This window comes from Cydia strobilella, chromosome 22 (assembly GCF_947568885.1).
Source record: "Cydia strobilella chromosome 22, ilCydStro3.1, whole genome shotgun sequence".
NCBI lineage: Eukaryota > Metazoa > Arthropoda > Insecta > Lepidoptera > Tortricidae > Cydia > Cydia strobilella.
This window is the reverse complement of record NC_086062.1, coordinates 11,930,492-11,951,326: the sequence shown is the minus strand read 5'-3', so window position 1 is coordinate 11,951,326 and position 20,835 is coordinate 11,930,492. Positions and strand designations below refer to the sequence as shown.

Below are 20,835 nucleotides of genomic sequence, written 5' to 3'. Positions count from 1 at the left end.
TTGTCATTATTCACATCATATTATCGAAAATACTACATACATCAGGTAGTTTAAAAAAAATCGGCTACCCTAATCAAAGTTGATAACAGTATAAAAAACTGACAAGCCTCGACCTCGAGACCTTTCAGCTGTGTCCTAAGGACACTGTCCTTATATAGTGGACGATGGTACACATTTATTTATAGTTTTCAACGGAGGTACAAACTGGTGTCACGTGGTTAAGGGTGCCTTCAAGAAATTAACATGACAAGGGTCTGGTCTGGGCCTCCAAGGGCACACGCGGGGGCCCCTCGAGGCTCTAGTTTTACAAGCTTTTATTTACGCAATGCAACCTAATTGTGTTTGGGGTTGTTAGAATTGTCTCGATTAGTATTAGTTGCCCGTGGAAAGAAAAGTACAGTCAGAGATAAAAGCTTGTAGCCGCCAGTGACAAAGGCTAAACCTACTAAGTACTATGAAACTAATAGTTTACTAACGGAACCCTAAAATAGTACATTTCGATGCTAGTGCGGAAAGTATGTCATTACTTCACGAGTACCGAAATGAAGTGAAGAATGACATATCCGCATGTGTATCGAACGACGTTTTTAATACAGTTGCGAAAAAATAAGAAAAGCAACAAGTATTAAGGAATTGAATTCGAAACTTTTTATATTATTAATTCTGTGACATCATTGACATTGACATTATGAAGAGGTGTTTTTCTAGCTTATATTCGACCAGAATAAATTTTGTTATTATTATTGAACCCACTTCAATGAAAGTTATTTTTTCAAATGCATGTTCTATAAGACAGAAACAATTGTAAATATTAAAACATTGTACTATTATTACCTAAATATCGTTATTTACGATTATTTGTGTATCTAATTTGACAGTTCCGAACAACTGACAGGCCGATATCGTCCGGAGGACTGATAGTCAGTGGGCCCCTTTACATTAACAGTAGGTTTTTATGGTGATTACAACGTTTAAAGGAAACTAATCAATAAGTAGTCATGAATTGGAACAAGTATAAATTTAAAAAAATTGGAAAAGTAAAAAGCACTAGTTCGCGAAAACCAACTTTCCGCACGCTAAACAGCCACGAAAAGTAGCACTTTTTGAGCAACTGTATTAAAAAAGAGTTTTTTTGCGACTAAACGTAGTCGCTTGGGTTGGGTTATTATTTCAAAAATTTACTTGTATTTAATATAGAATGTTTGTTAGGTTGGAGCGATACAAGTATACTATTTTTTATATTCTGTCTTTATCGCTTGCATGTTAGTTAACTACAAGAAAGCATGTACAAGAACAAACAAAGTGACGGCTAGCTGAGGGGGGAAAAACCTAGCATCGATCGATGCAGCCGTCCAGTAGGGTGTCTACCTCACGTCAGGATTTTAGGACTTGTCCTCATCCGTCAAAGCAAACCAAAAACTAAAGAGAAAACCTAGCATCGATCGATGCAGCCGTCCAGTAGGGTGTCCATCACTCGTCAGGATTTTAGGACTTTTCCTCATCCGTCAAGCAAACCTAAAAAGTCTTCCGTTCGAGTAGTCTCACTAAGCTCCTATATGTATAAGCGTCCGCTAGGTGGCGCGGTTGCACGTAGCGTGTGAGCGGGTTTACGAAAACTAGTATGAGCAACGCTAACTGGCGCGGACGCGTGCGACGGATTTTACCTACAATCCTACTTAAATTAATAACTTAACTTTTTAGGGTTCCGTACCCAAAGGGTAAAAACGGGACCATATTACTAAGACTCCGCTGTCCGTCTGTCTGTCTGTCACCAGGTTGTATCTCATGAACAGTGATAGCTAGACAGTTGAAATTTTCACAGATGATGTACCTATTTCTGTTGCCGCTATAACAACAAATACTAAAAACAGAATAATACCATACAACAAACGTGATTTTTTTGCTGTTTTTTTCCGTAATGGTACGGAACCCTTCGTGCGCGAGTCCGACTCGCACTTGGCCGGTTTTTTTTTTAATCACCCGCGTGATTACGGCCCGCTCCGTGTACCCGCGTCAACTAGCGGACGCCCTATGAGCAGTAAATGAATACGTTGTTGTTACGGATATAATCAGCTAATTGAGACGTATTGAAGAGTCTGACTACGCTAAATTTTCACACCACATGTTATGTAATAAAAAGGGTACATAGGGCTGGAGATGCGATATGAGGGTCTCTATTATTTGACATAATTATTGAAAGTCATAATGTAATGATTGTCATATTATCATTAGTCATGATTTGGTTTTACTCAGAAACGCGTAACTTTTCAGGATTGCCATAAAACAAACCTAACCTAACCTATCTATAGGATAACCCGAGGAAAATCCTGAAAAGTTAACGGAGAATTATGACTATTTTCTTTACTGCTAGTAGTATTTAGACAAAACCTACAAAATTGTTGACGTGGTAACCCTACGCCCAGGCTCGGACCTCGAACAAACCCTTGCCTAGGGCTCGGTGCCTGTTCGCGCGCAACGTTCTACTAAAAGCAAGCAGGAGAGGGCGTAAAACCAGATTAGAAGGATACAAAGGATATGGCGCACCGCGCGAAACTTGCGACGGAAATATGGCCGTCGCGCGGGTTTCTACCTGTTTATCTTTATTACTCTGAATATATAATATATATACCAAAATATACTGTTAAAGTACAAGTTGGAACCCGGCGACGTGTCGTCGCTGTCGCTAACGTCGCCGCGTCTGTCGCTGTAATAGAGAACGCACTGCGATTATTTTTTTGCGGTTTCAAAACCGCAAAAAGTGTAACGTACGGCATGCTTCATAAGCGCACGCACTTAAAATACTGAAATCGCAAGAAAAAAACCGCAGTGCGTTCTAAGCCTTATAAATGTTAAAATTTCGACCCCGACTGCCGAACGGTAGCGCCATACGCGGTTGGTTCCGAGTGAGAGTGAGAGAGGCAATACTCTGTCTGCAGTCGCGACACGTCGCCGGGTTCCAACATGTTCCTTTATGGTATGCAAGGTAACGATATATCAACTGAAAATAAAGCCTTACAAATGTTAAAATTTCGACTCCGACTGCCGAACGGTAGCGCCATACGCGGTTGGTTCCGAGTGAGAGTGAGAGGCAATACTCTGTCTGCAGTCGCGACACGTCGCCGGGTTCCAACATGTTCCTTTATGGTATGCAAGGTAACGATATATCAACTGAAAATAAAGCCTTACAAATGTTAAAATTTCGACTCCGACTGCCGAACGGTAGCGCCATACGCGGTTGGTTCCGAGTGAGAGAGGCAATACTCTGTCTGCAGTCGCGACACGTCGCCGGGTTCCAACATGTTCCTTTATGGTATGCAAGGTAACGATATATCAACTGAAAATAAAAGCTTTGATAGGATCATGGACTTGTTCGAATTCACTAATGAGGTCATAGACACACCACAAATTAGCATTTAAGTTCCATCGATCCCACGCCTCGCTGCAAGCATGCAACAAGCATACCTATACCTACAGCGACCCGCTGCAGTGTCGCAAGCGAGCGACCTACTTGCGCAGATAACGGCGCAGATACACTGATAACCTGCGCGTGCGTTGACTGGGCTTAAGGATTATCTGCACAAAGGACTTGCTCGCGAGCTGGATGGCTGATTACAAGCTTTTATTTAACTTGCCCTGTTAGTATGCAATTATGCATGTCAGTTAGTGCGGGTCAAATCTTGGAAGCTAATTGTTAAAGCGAAATTTTGCATACATATGTTAATCGGATGACAATGCAATATTATGATGACATGGAGATGATGGAAACAGGAGGTGGCCATGGGACCTCTGCGATATGGGTTTATTAAAATTGTCTCGTTTAGTATTAGCTGCCTGCTGTAAGAAAAGTACAGTCAACGACAAAAGCTTGTATCAAAGATGAAATTTTGTGACAAAAAAACGCATTAAAATAGTTTTCTTAGATTTTCTTCTAAAGCGAAAGAGGTTCTGTTCTGTCAGGGCTATGCAAGTGTAAGTCCTGCAACTAGGTCAAACTCCTTAACAGACATTACGGGAGTAAACATTGTTAGATGTTACAAACTTCGGCCCGCTACCTTCGACCGGCCGTGCTGTGTTCTATCGCTACGAGATAAAGTTTAATATGCCGTGTGTGTAGTGTAGAGGGTATGGTAGGCATGTAAACATTTGAAGAGTTTTTATGACAGCAACCTTTAATGTGGCAGAAGACAGCCACAAACAACAGAATAAAAAACCGGCCAAGTGCGAGTCGGACTCGGCCATCGAGGGTTCCGTACTTTTTAGTATTTATTGTTATAGCGGCAACATAATAAATCATCTGTGAAAATTTCAACTGTCTAGCTATCACGGTTCATGAGATACAGCCTGGTGACAGACGGACAGCGGAGTCTTAGTAATAGGGTTCCGTTTTTACCCTTTGGGAAAAACGGAACGGGGAAAAACAGCGAATTTAAGTGTTTAATACAAAACTTGTTTTTGCTCTATTTCGTTTATTTTATATACTAGAGCTATATAAACTAATTACAGACCTAGATATACCTCATTTCATTGTATGTGCAAAGTTTTATTACTATCCAACAAGTAGTTTTAAAATGAGAACGAAACTCCGTTGTATGAGAAGGGTCGGCAACGCGCATGTTACATCTCTGAAGTTGCTTCGCTCGCTTAGTCATAATGCTTGTTGGTCAACTTTCCTACTTACGTAATAAAAAAAGCACTTTCTTTTGAAATCTGCACAATGGGTCCGAATTGAAATATCAACCTATCGATCAATTGCAATACTATAGTATACATCAGTCATGTATAGTATAGGTACTAATACGTCATATGTCACGTGAGAAATGTCAAGGGCAGATGTTTCGCGGTTCGCGGCGCTGTCAGCGATTAGATTTGCTATTTGAGTGAATGCGCGATCAATCGGTATTATGAAAGTTATGTTTATTTATATGTGACGTACCACGTGTAAAGGCACTTTACAGCGGCAACTGCACCGGTAAAGCTGGTTAGAAAACTGCGCAGGCGAATGGCACACACGCTACGTTTTACCTGTGCAGTTAGCAAAACTACGCAGGCATACCCCAGTGTGTGTGTATGGCCAGCTTTAGGATTGGAGCGTCGTTAAAGGGGCCCACTGACTATCAGTCCGCCGGACGATATCGGCCTGTCAGTTAGAACAAAAAATTTACAGTTCCGAACAACTGACAGGCCGATATCGTCCGGCGGACTGATAGTCAGTGGGCCCCTTAAGGCGGTTCCCTGAGCCAGAAGGCGAACAATCTCCTTATATGATCATGTTTTTCTAAGAGGCGTTGATATTCGTAGACGTGAAAAAAAATATATGTAGTTCTTGACTATATTATCTTTAATATCATAGCTTCCGATACACGAATTATGACACTTGGCTCGATACAATTAATTCCCAAAGTAACCGCTAACTCGGACTTTTAATCCAACTTTACTCGGTTATTTATTATGTGATACTATAAACAAAAAAAAAGTTATCTTAACTTAAATAGTAACTTCATAGCTTTCGAATTTCGAAATTGTAGGGTAACGTTTTTAAAATAAATAAAAATCGACAAAATTCGATCAAAATGGACACTTGGCGCGCATGCTCTTTCCCGTTCTTTCTTGCGAAATTTGACAGAGACAACGGCAAACCGATGGAACGGCCTTAATAATAGCCTAAGCGCCAACCGCTATAAGGTACCTTTACCCATGAAACGTCACATATGTGCTATCAGGGTGCCTAGCCAAAATATCAATCGTTTGCACGGTAGCGAGCGTACCTTCATCATCATCATCATCATCATGTCAGCCGATAGACGTCCACTGCTGGACATAGGCCTCCCCCAAGGCTCGCCACTCCGACCGATCCTGTGCCGCAGTGTGTGGCAGTGGGCGGGGCACATTGCTCGCAGAACTGATGGCCGGTGGGGCCGTAAGGTTCTGGAGTGGCGTCCGCGTACCGGAAGACGAACTGCCGGTAGGCCTCCAACGAGATGGAGCGACGACCTGGTGAAGGTCGCGGGAATTCGGTGTGCGAGCGTACCTTACAGGCACATTAAAAATGCGCTCCGGCGCGGCCCGACTTCAGCCGGTCGGTGGAAATCGTACATTACGAGTTGTGATGTGATCATAGAGCTATATATTGTACAGTCAATTAATTTAATTTCAGTACCATTTCGTACCTTAGGTCACAGTAACAATGAATATGAAATGAAAGTCGCTAGGGACCTTACTATTGTCACTGTGACAAAGTGAGAAGGTACCAAATGGTACTGAGATTAAATTCATTGACCCTACATATACTCTGATTTGTAATTAATTTCCAAAAAACTAACCTCACTCAGATCCTTTTTCTTTCGTAATAATGGAAAATATGTAAAGAAGTTAACTCAAATTTCCCTTTTGCATACTCTAGCATTTAAAATAAATATAGATGTATTTAGCTTTGTTTAGTTTCTTAAAATATACGGAAAAGAGAAAGAGTGAGGTTAGATTATTGAAATTTAATTATAAATCAGAGTTTAGATTAGATACTTACTAGAGTTGAATCCAGTTAGAACAAGCGGTTTATACACACATTGTTCTGTCAATGTCGGTGCAGAGTAAGCTAGACTTGTATGGTACATACCTACAAAAATATGCGTTTTCAATTTACATGATAATCGCATTGTGCATTTTGAGTATTTTGTTAAAGAAATGTCATATTTAAATACGGCATGGAATAGGTATACATGTAACATTGTGAGCGATACCTGCTCGGGGTCGGGGTCACGGCGCAAGGGAACGCGGGGAGATATTAGCTACGTGCCAATTTGTATTATAACTATAGACATGGCATACCCCAACATAACAAACGAAAAAATGCTTCCAACGTCACGGCAGCTCACAATATGTTTATTGTTTACATACACCTACATATGCAAAAGAGACTGCATAATTAAAAGAATACCTAAGTAAAAAAGATAGGACTAGTGTTAAAGTCCAATGGCATAGAGTAAACTGTACAATCGTCACATGTGCTTTAAGTTAATATCACTGCTACGTGAGTACATGGTGGGGAGAATACAAGCGACAACGCACGCCGTGGGAATAATGTGAACTGGCATTCGACAGCTGTAAACTGTCAAAAACCGGAAAAGTGCGAGTCGGACTCGCCTACCGGCAACAGATATACATCATCTATGAAAATTTCAACTGTCTAGCTATCACGGTTCATGAGATACAGCCTGATGACAGACAGACAGACGGACAGTGTAGTAATAGTTTTACCCTTTGAGTACGAAACTACAGCAGTCCGCACGGGCAAAGAACCAGCCATTGACGGATAATATAGGTACTGCTGTCATATTTATTTGAGTTTACAGCTGTCGGTTTATCATCTGCAACATGGAGACTGTATAAAGGAGCCAAATCTCTATGTATGAAAAGTGTCCATCAAAAAACAGTAATTAGGCGGCGCCACCATACACCGAAATACTACCAAAAACAACCTACGTAATTTGGTCGGGTTATTTGTTGCCTTATATGGTTCATGTTATACTCATGTCCCAGAGCCTAACTAGCGCCAACGGAGAGATTAAGAACTATTATTTAAAGCTTAACGCGGTCACTTTTACAACAATTCTGCCATAAGAGATTGCGATCCTTTCTATACCATCCATAATCTGCAATCTTTTTATGTTATAAAAATTACTTGGCAAATTAAAATGGTTTATTATGTGTGTATTAACAGCTATAGTATTGATAAAACTCATAACTGATAGGTCAAGTTTTAAGTATCAAGATGGAGTAGTAGCTAACAACACAGAATAACTAATAGTACTCTAACAAGTCCAAAAAATATATTCACACGACATTATTGTCAATCGACGACCGGTCTGGCCTAGTGGGTAGTGACCCTGCCTGTGAAGCCGATGGTCCTGGGTTCGAATCCCGGTAAGGGCATTTATTTTGTGTGATGAGCACAGATATTTGTTCCCGAGTCATGGGTGTTTTCTATGTATTTAAGTATTTATATATTATATATATCGTTGTCTGAGTACCCATAACACAAGCCTCCTTGGGCTTACCGTGGGACTTAGTCAATCTGTGTAAGAATGTCCTATAAAATTTATTTATTATTATTTAATGGTGTAGTGTGTTAATAGAGGCGTGTACATATATTTTTGGAATGTTTGCTACAAGGCCTACAAGTTGTTTATGAACTCAACTGTACAGTTGATATCAAAGCTATGTGTTTAAATTAACATGAACGCTGTAAAGGGTTCGAAACGTCGGGATGTATTATAATTTCAATATACGCGATATAATCCGTTTTCATAGTTTTATTTCATGATTAACTATCGCGGTAACCGAAGACAATATTATGTGTTTAAAATTTTTACCTTATTATAGTATTTTTCAAACTCGATGCGTAGGGTGACAGGTGTCATCTCCGTATAATTTATAACCTAAAAACGCCAAATCTCGCAAAATCAAGGGCCTGACACTCTTTGATAGAGAAAGATAGTCTTATTGCGATTCCTATAAGAGGAAAGAGAAAATAGTGCCTTTGTCCTTATCACCGACCGGGTTTTTTTTCATGGTCGGGTTATGGCAGCATAGGTAGGAGGCGATGGCGAAATATCGAAATTTATAAGATTGAAAGAGAAAAAGGATTAAGCTGCCATACATTAACCTGTCAATACATGAATATGTCTTTCTTTTACCCCTGGTCGCTCGGTTTCATGTCTATAACTACTATACTATGTCTATGCGCAAAATAGTATTGAGATGACATCTGTCAACATACCCATTGAGTTTGAAAAATACTATACAAAAGAGTATGCGTATCTTTGACGTTGAGTTTACTTGCTTCACAAGATATTAATTCTCAGTAGTATATTGGAACTGGGACTTGTTACATCATGTTGAACATTTGCAAAATCTCACGTAAAACCAACTCCTTTAATTGAACAATGTATTTGTTATTTTATGATTTTGTGAAAACAAACTTATTGTACCTAAATAATTTGTATTATTGTTATTCAACTCGCCATGTCATGCATGTTGCAAGTTGAATAAATGAATGTCAATGTGTGGTCTTTAGGTAACATTTAGCAAGAATGTTAAACCTAGAACCTGCTCAGTCCTTATTACAGGCCTGCAAGAGCAGGAGACAGCTATATGCTAGAGCGAGATATAAATATGAACAAAATTGTTATTTTCCTCACAAAAAAATGTTTGGGTTTTGCCAAAATAAAAAAGCTGTGTAGCCCCAAGGCTCCAAAATAGGAAATATTCGGAGAAAGAAAAGGATAGAATACCTTTTGGTGGAGAAATAGAGAAATGTGACGTTTTCAACCAAAAGGTACCAAATTGTCGCTTGTTGATAAGGTTGATTTCTAATTGAAGCTATATGGAAAAAGCGCCTTACTGACAAGCGACAATAAGTACCCTTTTGGTTGAAAATGGCACAAATATTTGATGTCAGTCTTCCAGAAATGCCCTCCTAGACTAGTTGGTAGTGACCCTGCCTATGAAGCCTTAGGTACTGGGTTCAAACTGTGGTAAGGCATGGAAAGAAGCATCTTAAAGAAAAGAAGAATTGACAAAATAAGTAGCAAGAAATTAAGAGACAAAACAGGCTTTACTGATATTACATACAAAACAAAACAACTGAAATGGAAGTGGGCTGGACATACTATTAGAGGAGGAGATAAACGGAGCATAATTGTAACACTATGGCACCCTAGAGGACAAAAAAGAAAAAGAGGTGGGCAATTTAAATGATGGTCCGATGAAATCACAGACATGGCTGGAAGGACTAAAACATAGACCAGATTAGTGCAAAATAAGGAAGAGTGGAGAATCGGTTATCATAGATTAAGAAAAACCAGATAACTATATCCACGATCCACGAATGCCTCTTAAACTTAAGGGGAAAATTTACAGGACGATCGTGAGACCTGTTGTAATGTATGGATCAGAATGCTGGGCGAGGGCGACGAAAGTGACGGATGAAAGAAGAGTGCACGCAGCGGAAATGAGAATGTTGAGATGGATGTGTGGAGTGACAAGGAAGGATCGGATTAAGAATGAGTATATTAGGGGAAGTTTGAAAGTAGCACCAGTAACGGAGAAGATAAGAAGTAGTAGGTTAGCGTGGTATGGGCATGTGATGAGGAGGGATGAATGCCATATAGGCAAAAGAATGTTAGGGATGATTGTTGATGGACGGAGAGCGTATGGTAGACCCAAAAAGCGATGGATGGATTGTGTGGAAGAGGATATGAGAAAGAAAGGAGTGAGTGCTGAGGTGACGAAAGATAGAGGAGAATGGAAGAGACAAAACATGTTGTGCCGACCCCACATAACGTCTTCTTCTTCTTCTTCCTAACCTTATAGGAAGAAAAAGAAGAAGAGATAACTATATCTATTATACTTAAACTAAACTTTAACTCTTACCTATTTCATGTATGCTTAGATTTTAGTTATACTTTTGTATGTAATTTTAGTTTTAAGTTTAACACCAATAAAATATTTGATTCTGATTCTGAATTGTATTTGTAGAAACAAAAGCTAGCATATTTAAAAGCTTTTTGCCCACATCAAGCTGGCAACTCATGGACAAAGCAAAAGCTGAGCAACATGGTACACATTAATAAGTATTATCAATACAGCCTTATCTGTGAGAGATAAGTATGATTGTTTGTGTATGGCCTCATTGTTTATTTTTATTGTTATGCTTATGAGTAATGTGCTTTATGTGGCAATGGGAGCTTTATGTTTTCTTACTTTTATTCTATACTAGCCTTCGTTTGCGACTAACTCCATATAGGTAGTTGTTAAAAACTTATAGGAGTCGATTATCAAAAAGTCCTTTTTCGTTAGAGCCCTACAATATTTGAAGAATCTGTTTCAAATTTCAAGGAACTGTTTGCCTGTGTGTTGTGTCAGTATCTTTATTATTGCAAATTGCAACTGTCTTAAATTTATGTAAATTAAACAAGTCATTAAAATTAAATAAAAAAGTTCAATGAACCTTATCTTTATCTACAAAATGATATAACGAAATTAATAAAAATCATTATGTAGGTAACATGACAATAAAACCAGAAACTATAGATGTATAAGAAGAGTATCTACTCTTATGTATATACAACACAAGAAGAGTAAATGTTAGGTTATTTTAGAGCTACCAGCTTTACTCTCATGAATCTCATGATTAACAGAAATACCTATTCTTTCTCAGTATGGTGATGTGGCCACTGATTTTTAGGGTTCCGTACCCAAACAGTAAAAAGAGGACCCTATTACTAAGACTTCTCTGTCCGTCTATCACCAGGCTGTATCTCATCAACCGTAATAGCTAGACACGTTGAAATTTTCACAGATGATGTATTTCTGTTGCCGCTTTAACAACAAATACTAAAAAGTATGGAACCCTCATTGGGCGAGTCCGACTCTTGTCCAGTTTTTGTTTATGGTCTGTGGTTATTGTTTAACAACAATTATCATAATATGTAGTTAGGAAAGAATTGCATGTCACCCAGTTTCTTATGCTAATATTATAACATTATTAACCCTAAAAAGAGTGATGATGAGTATAGTCTTTTTTTATCCCACTATACTGACAAAATAAGTTTGTCGGACCAATCCATAGACAATTCCAATTCATTATTATAAGACCCCTGCGGGTGGCCCTAAAGCACTAATGACCATAAGCACTAGCCCACAAACGACCAACTTAAATCCATACATAACCTGCTCAAAGGTACGGTGACACCGATAAAAAAAGATAATAGTCCACAGACACTCGCCAGACAGTCCAGTGGTTTAATCAATGTTTGTAAACAACCATTTTATGCCCAAGTAATTGGCTTAAGTGATGTTACATTCATGACTGTTTTGAATAGTGTTGTGTTACATGCAATTGAAAACTTCTAATGGGTCATATGACATGCTGCCTGCTCATATTTTATCATATATATCATATAATAGTCGCATTAAATCACTTGTGTATGTATGAATATTGCTGTTACTAAATATACGTATATTGCTGTTGAAAAATTAAATATACCTAGTATTTTTTAGTTATTATTAACATACTATTTACTAGTATGTTTTATAATTATTTAAGCTCTGTTTTCACAGATACTGACAACAGTTTTATTTCTTAATCTACTATCCAATCTGTCTGGTTTTGAACTAAAATTACAGTTGGATTTGGCAGATCGGGTAAACAGCTCAGCCAATTGAATTGTGATTTTACTATCTGGCATTTAAAAACAAAGTTTACACCTAGAAAGTAGAGAACTGTACTACATAACCTAAACTAATAACTATTATAGGAACAGAGCAGTAAACTTAAATTTTCATAAAGAATGATAGGTACTTATATTGTAACAAAACAAAGCCGGTCGTCGGACGCGCACGAAGGGTTCCGTACCATTACGGAAAAAACAGCAAAAAAATCACATTTGTTGTATGGGAGCCCCATTTAAATATTTACATTATTCTGTTTTTAGTATTTGTTGTTTTAGCGGCAACAGAAATACACCATCTGTGAAAATTTCAACTGTCTAGCTATCACGGTTCATGAGATACAGCCTGGTGACAGACGGACAGATGGACAGCAGAGTCTTAGTAATAGGGTCCCGTTTTTACCCTTTGGGTACGGAACCCTAAAAAGGTACATAAAATGTGTCTAATGGATAAATACAAAAACAACTTTAAAAATGGCCAATTTCTGGATGATATTCAGGCAAAACTTATTGTAATAATAGATGCAAAAAGCAATTTTAAGAGACTAAATGTTTGTAAATTGTTTAAATAAAAATCACAACAGAAAAACTCAAATTACCTGGGTCAATAAAAGCTTCATTTATGTGTGACTGTGACATAACAATGCTCAGTATTGCTATCACTTTCACATGCCATGCCTATGCTGCTAAATGAAAATGACAGTGTTCCCACAATTACTGAAGGTAGCTGGGTGTATACTCAACATAGCTAATGGCTTGTACTAGTATGAACAATTTAACCAAAATCACTGGTCAATGCTGAATAAAGTTATTATAGTAAATAATAGAATGTGTCATTTGTACAATAAATATATTGATATCAGTCCTGTTTCTTTCCTAGTAAAGTCCTGTCATATTAGGTTCCCACTTGCCCACTTTGTAAGGAAGTAATTACATTAAATGTTATTATAAAAGGCATTTGTTTTCCTTGTGGATATTGTTGGAACCAGTAACAAGTGATAACTTTATCGGAAAATATTTATGTTTTTGTCTTTTCTATTCAAGTGATTCAAGTTTTATCATGAGATTAGGATTTTGTTAGGTATATATAAACATACGCCTAAGAGAGAAAGAATGGATTTTAGCAAGAACTAGGTGATGTAATCACTTTGCAACTGTGTTTATGAGCTTTTTCTTTTGGTTAGTATCACAACTTAGCTGTATTAGCAGGGAGTGGCCTGACACGGTCGGGGACCGCTGGCAGACAAGCTACAACTTCACCTGAGCATTAGGACGGCCTGTATTACATGGGCCCCCAAAGTCTCCACACTGATGTTGTGGTATCCGGCACTAAAAGCACTTGTCACTGCACTATGTTCTCACTGCCATCACTGCACACTAAAAAATGCACCAACACTGCACACTCCACGCCCGCGTGCCGCGAGGCTGCGCCCCCGAGCCAACAGGGCTCCGCACGCGGCCCTGGCCCCGGTTCACGGCCCCGACACGAGCGAGACTCGCATTAATGGCACAAATCACAACCTAACCTCAAAATGCAGACTAAAATTAACAATTGACAGTCACAGATGTTGGAAAACTCAGTAATATCGCGTGACATCACCGGGACCGGGGTCGGGAGCGGCGCGCGGTTGTGCGACTGGCGAGGTCCGGCGCGGGAGCCCCGCACTATGGATTTGTGGGCGAAATGCTTTGTTTGAGTAGGTAGGTACAGCCTTCGCTGCACACAGCTATAGCTATGCGTGCGGTGTAGGTATGTGTAGTGTAGTGTAGTGCACGGCGTATATGCACCTAGCCATAATTCACTCGGACGTGCCGCGGGCGACACGGGCGCTCGGCGGGCTAGCGCGCACTAGCTCGCCGCGCGGCGCCGCCCGCGCCGGACAAAGACGGGGCGAGCAAAAACTGTAAACACGGCTCTGATTTACGATGTTTACCCAGCGGTGGCGAGCCGCTGGGCCGCTCATTCATGTCGGGCGCCGGGCATGAGCGCGCGCGGTCACGCTCGGTTGCCGCGCTGCCCGATCGCTATCAGCCCTGCGGCTCCGTGTCCTCGCTCCTCGGAACGCGGCCGCGGCGGAGGACGGAGGACAGACGCGAGCGTTTCGAAATGGCGCAACGCCACGGAGGCCGTGACGACGCACTCCGAGCGAGAGAATGTAGCCCCGCGACTCCGCCGCTCGCTGCGACGAGAGTCGAGAGGCGAGCGCGGACCGCGGAAAGCGCACGGGATGTTTCGCAACCTCGGATGGGCTCGCGGCGACCGAAATAATCCGCGCGGCGGTGTGGTTCGCAACATCGGCACAAGTGCCTCAGCACTGGGCACACGGCTCTGATACTCACGGCCTGGCCGCTCGCAGCGGGTCCGCAGCGCCGGCGTCCATGGCGCGCCCAGGCCCTGGCCGCGGCCGGGCTCCGGGCCGTCGGGCCGTCGGCCGCGCGACGCAACACACTCCGATCTCACTGGGAACGCGCCGAGATACACCGTCGCACCATCTCGACGACACAGCACATCGACCGCGACGCTTCTAAACGCGTATAAACACTCCGCGAACGGTGTTTTGTTACATCGGTTGACTTTTCTTTGAAAAATCAATATACATTTTCCCAGAGTTTAGAGAATACGGACGAGTCGATGTCCAGCGCAGGTTAGGTGCGTGAAGTTTGCAAGCTTTTTTAGCGCACCGGTGTTACCAACGTTTTTTTGCCCATTTTTTGTTTTGGGTGTTGTGATTTTTTTCTAGTGATTTGTGATACACTTCAGACTAGTCTACAGGGCGTTGGGTCTCGAATAATACTCAAGCGCGCACAGTGGCGCCAAAGTTTCAATAATGTGCTACTACCAGTAAAATGGACTCCTTATTGAGTGTTGTATCTTAAGGTTAAAATAATAAAATAAAACAAGTGTCAATTAAATGTCATGTCATATTTAAAATAAATTAGGATATTTTAATAACAATTATTATAAGAATTTTTATTAACGATATGTAATTATAATAATATGGTGCGGTTTGTTATCGTTAAGTTTAATCATACACAAATAAACTACGTATCAAATAAGTTTTTTTTTACAAACACATTTCAAATCACTCATAAAACAAAAATTACAAAATGCATGAAAAAACTGTCAAGAATTGCGACGAAAAATATAATTATCAATAAAATTGGTCTTCATAACTTGGTCCGCCTCGTCCGTGCAGATCGTGCAAGCCAGGGTTAAGTTGGAGGAGTTGAATCTCACTTTAACCAAAAAAAGTGAAGAGATCACACCTCCACTTAACCCTTCACTCGCTCAACTTCTTGCGCGTTGTCCTCAGAGTTTGATGCGGTGAGACGCAGCAGACTTCTCGCGGCTCCACGCGTGAGCTGGAAAGATAGATCTGGCAGCATTCCACGTCAAACTGTCTAGATCCCCTGTCCAACTCAGACGTGAAGCCGGCGGTTCTGCTAGAAACTGCAAACATGAGAAACTATTAGACCTTGGCACTATGCAGCGTATGAGACTGATGTGACAATCGGAGTGAGCGCTCGATTCGAAGCGCGCGCCCGCTATCACCGCTTGAAAAGGTGCGGCTAACGTTCTCTGATAAGAACACCTATTTTTTTCCTGTCGCGTCGGCGGTCCTACGTAGCTCCATAGTGAATGTATTCGCGATTTTATAATTAAAGCATTTAAATTGTAAAGTATTGTTAATAATACATACATACACCATATTCAGCACGACAAGACGTGCGGAATGAGCAAACACATGTGCCATTGGACCACCATATGTTGTTACGTAATCGTTTTGTTATACATTGAAACTAATTCAGAGCTTAATTATGTGACTACCATTTCAATTAACATTTTTAAGTACCTACTCGCCGTGAGGAATAACTGGGAACGACCAAATGTTGTACAAATTTCAGCTGCGGCCACGAGGGTGGAAGTATATTTTAACGTGGAAATAGAGTATTTTGCCCACTTTAGAAAAATATGTTAAGAAAAATGAAACGACACTTATTACAGAAACACTTTTTACCAGGAGACGCGCAGGACTCCAAACCGGGACACTACACTTAGCTATTCCTGACAGGCAGACGTTACACAGCTTGTACTTGGACAGAGACCGGATCGATCGATGGGCCCATATTTATACATTTACGATATCTTTGATACGATATCGGGGAATTGACACGAGGTACGAATGTTCACCATGATCGTGATAAGATTCGATGAATCGAGGGAATCGATTGGTCCTCGCCAGCCGTATCAGTCGCGCAAACACTTCAGTCCACCAATAAGTAAGGTATCGATGATAAGCCTCGTTGCAATAGCTATACGTTATCTATCTATAACGATCAGGACTGCGCACGCTACAGCCGGGGCCGTGAGCGGCGCTGGAGTTGGCACTGGCCAGGCGCAAGCAGGAAGCTGTAGCAAGCAGCGTCCGGGACCAAAGCCGAGAGCCCGCTATCTGCTCACGGCGGCGGCTTCTTCGCAAATGTCGCAATGACTAGTGCCGTGTTTACGCTGGAGATACACGTTTATTACGTTATATCTAACAGTCAACAGATAATTTGCTTACCTTTCTAGTCACAAAGTTACATGTAGTACTTTTAAAAGTAATCCCTGGCAATGTAGTCACGTATCATAAAAAGCCTTATCTAAAAATATAATCTATCCTATCAATAAATTCGGCAGCCATGAGTCATGCTTTTTACTCTGGACTTTTATCTTTATATACCTATTCAGTATAAAGTGCTGGGTTCTAGTCGTTCTAGATATATTATATGTATTCAAAATTATAGTATTAACTGAAATTTAGCCGTGTTACTATTAGGATGTGTGGTACGTGAAAGAATTTCGACATGTTAGATAAGGTAGTAAGACGCGTATCAAACGGTGTCATTTGATAAGGCACGAGGTGCGCGCTTTCTGGGACGCGTAAGACAGGTGTGCTCATTTGCAGCACGTTCTTAGGAAATATTTATGAAATTTTAAAATTTTAAATTCCCACTGGATTTTTCAGTATTTTTTATTTATTTAACTATTAGTTAACCACGACAGGTAACGATCATAAATCTCCACAAATGTGTAACTGAAACACACATCCAAGTTAAGGCATTGCCTGTTGGTCTAAAAAAATGTATTACATTAAATGTAATAAATTAGATTCATTTCAAATTGAAATTTTCAAGCAAAATAGGTAAGTAAATACATTTTCAACAACTTGTTTTGGATGAATGTTTTATTTTTTGTAACATAATTATGTTAAATAACAGATCGGTAAACTTCACACAACTTTTTCCAACAATATCTCCTTGCTTTCCGAATCTAGATCTTAAAGAAATCCCTGCACGTGCAAATTCGAATACCCTACTTTTCTAGGGATCGTAGTCTTGGATTGAAGGATGTACAATGTACATATGTATGTGCGTGAGCGTGACCAAAGTATTAAAACTGTAAAACAAATTTAATTGGTTCATCGTTAATCGTTATCAATTAAAAATTATTGTTCAATGAAGCTTATAGACTGTGCTGAAGAAAAGGGTGGTAGAAATAACGACTTTGCAAGTTCAGCGAGGGGGTGACGAGCGATGCGCGAGTCGCGGGGGTGGACAGCGCGGCCGCGGGCGGACGTGCGCGGGGCGCGGCACAGGCTGGAGCCGGGGCAGGGGCCGCCGGGGGCCGCGGCGCCTCGCGGCCGTGAACTGGAACTTCGGAAACTTCTGCCGTATTGTGTTTACATTCAACTTTGTTATGTGGGTTAAAGTTAAGCCAGAGTTCACCGGCGTGAAGTGAGCGTATGTGCCGCTCGTTTTGCTCAATTGCAAAGTTGACTCAAGTTCGGAAAATCGATTTCCATCTTGTGTTTATCAAATGTTTCAAGGTTTCCTGCTTTGACCTGCTTCAGGGGCCGTTCGAGGCAATGAGATAAAAAGACAGGCTCGACGACTACCCGATATGGTTTTAGAAATTTTGACAATGCTAAAGTAATAATAATTTGTTTATAATGAATCACCGCCTAAACCCACGAAATATCAGGAGTAGGTGCGGCTGAAGTATCGATGACCCGCGCTATCAGTGATACCCGGCACACCTGAACCCATATTTTAGAGTCCTTATCATATGAACAGGTCTTGATATTTTATCACATAAAAATAGCAAGAATGTTTTCGAATGACCTAGATGTAATAAAGATTTATTTTTATTTAAACCAAGTAGGTACTTAGTTTTGTTCTAATCAGACATACGGACCAGACTATTTTGGTTAAAATTATGTAAACATTCGTTTCACATATTACGAATATTACGATACAACATTCGTGTGTGTTCGAAATAGTTGTAACAACTTAGAGTTAGACTAAGAGAAGTCTGCAACGATTTTGATAGCACACGCAGTGCAAGTGTTATTTCTAAGTCATAATTTCATAGAAGTTTGACGTTTAAAATAACACTTGCACTGCGTGTGCTATCAAGATCGTTGCAGACTTCTCTTATTATAACTAACCAATTTAAACTAAGATAAGTATTACTATTAACGCTCATAGTTTTACTAAGTTTATGAAATACTACTAAAGTAAATATTTTTAGTATGTATGCATACTATACATATACATACTATACCTATGTTTTTAGGCTTCCGTATCTCAAAAGGAAAAAACAGAACCCTTATAAGATCACTCGTGCGTCTGTCTGTCTGTCCGTCTGTCACAGCCTATTTTCTCCGAAACTACTGGACCAATTAAGTTGAAATTTGGTACACATACATACGTAAGTTTGTGACCCAAAGACGGACAAGTAACGTAAACAAATAAATGTTTAACATGGGGGCTACTTTTAGAGGGTAAATGAGAGAATTTAAAAATAAAGTTTTTAAAACTATATCGTGTTACATATGAAATGAAAGAGCTCGTTATGAGAATTTCAATTTTTTTTTGTAATTTTAAAGTAAATATGAAATAAAACTATGAAAACGGATTATATCGCGTATATTACCCCGTCACCCGTTGACTACGAATGCTGTAAAGGGTTCGAAACGTCGGGATGTATTATAAATTCAATATACGCGATATAATCCGTTTTCATAGTTTTATTTCATGAGTAACTATCGCGGTAACCGAAAACAATATTTTAAAGTAAATAGTTTAGAAGTTATTTAAGAAAATAGCCAAAAAAGACCATTCCCCCTTTATCTCCGAAACTACTAGGTCTAAAATTTAAAAAAAAATTATACAAAATAGCTCTTTACCTATAGATCACAGGATTAGAAATGTGCAGTCAAGCGTGTCGGACTTAATTACTTAGTTTTTGATCTGACCCCTACGGATTTTTTAGACATCTCACTTTTCACATTAAATAAAATGTACATTGTTAAAAATTGTGTAATGTACACGCACAGAACCCTTGGAACGCGAGTCCGACTTGCACTTGGCCGATTTTTTCTAAATTATTTACTACCTGCTGTGTCATTAGATAAGCAGTTTCATGAAAGCAAATAAAATAGCCGACGTAACTGTGTTGGTGCACTTAATAATCCAAGTATGTTATGTTACATAGGGTAATTGCTTTAGTTTGCCGTCCACTCCGTCCAGTGCTAGTTTCCGACGGAACTCCGCCAAGTGGACGGAAACTTTCCGTCCACTTGGCGGAGTTGCTACAAAGAATTGCGTATAATTTGAATATAAACTTACCTTAGCACAATCCCTAATGTCTAAACAATAGATCTATCTGCATAAAAATGATATTTCGCAATTAGTGAATTAAAAAAAAACATATTACCTACATAGTTGCAGCTTCGTATTTCAGAGGCCATAAAACAAAAAAAAAAAAGGTTTATATTTTTTTAGCACATATGTATACTTAGAAGTATAATTAAACCAAAATTAATCAGTTTTATGATGTTTTTTTAAAGAAATGTTAGAGAAGAGAGACGAGAACCTACTAATTTTATGAATTACATATTTAGTTTTCGTCCACGGATGGAGCTTGGCGTATTTTGTACCATTGATTCTGGACCGATTTAAATTAATTTATACCAAAAATAGAAGTCCCACAGATTGTTGAATTTGGTATGAAAATGGCTCAAGTCTCGAGGGAGGATATAGGTTAGGTTTATCACGAAAATAATCATTATACGTGGTCAAAGTCGAGGGCAGAAGCTATAAAACCAACTAATAATTCAACTCAATAATGCAGTGGCCGAAAACTTGCTCATACGTGGACGAAAACTAGCTCATAGGTGGACGGAAACTAAAATAACACTACTGTTTCAAATGATATTTTCTATAAAATAAACCTTAAATATTATTTAAGATTAAGTAATATTAACCTAAATAGACAATATGGGCAATACAAACCAATAGTAATAGTAATAGTAATAGCCTTTATTTCATGCTTCTTTTTTACAATTACATAAAATTTCATATTGGTTTATTATTTGCATGTCGCTTGTGCGGAAAAGGCCTCCCCCAGTTTCTCCCATTCCTTCCTATCCTGTGCTGTTCTCCACCAGTATCTGTCGAAGTTCACTAGCTCGTCTCTCCATCTTTTATTTGGTATTTTTTGCTTTCTTGCTATTCCTATTGGTGACCATTCTGTGACACGTTTAGTCCACCGGTTATC

General features: G+C 39.7%; 1 protein-coding gene and 1 long non-coding RNA gene across 5 annotated transcripts in view; both read right to left on the bottom strand.

Moving 5' to 3' along the window:
- LOC134751507 (trithorax group protein osa) overlaps window positions 1–14,926 on the bottom strand; it is a 60,341-nt gene extending 45,415 nt beyond the window's left edge. For 3 of the 4 annotated variants that reach the window (XM_063686925.1, XM_063686927.1, XM_063686928.1), the window contains exon 1: window positions 14,571–14,926. In XM_063686925.1, coding sequence (XP_063542995.1) covers window positions 14,571–14,611 — 41 coding nt within the window. In that variant the 5' untranslated portion in view covers window positions 14,612–14,926. Of the gene's footprint in view, window positions 1–13,490; window positions 14,516–14,570 lie in introns of those variants that run through there. The other variant, XM_063686926.1, reaches the window with a different exon arrangement.
- A 212-nt stretch (window positions 14,927–15,138) lies between these two features.
- On the bottom strand, window positions 15,139–16,836 carry LOC134751529 (uncharacterized). The gene is made up of 2 exons (XR_010128671.1): window positions 16,250–16,836; window positions 15,139–15,681 (listed from the first exon to the last, which is right to left on the bottom strand). It is a non-coding gene; the product is annotated as an uncharacterized LOC134751529 (long non-coding RNA).
- Between the last annotated feature and the right edge of the window lie 3,999 nt (window positions 16,837–20,835).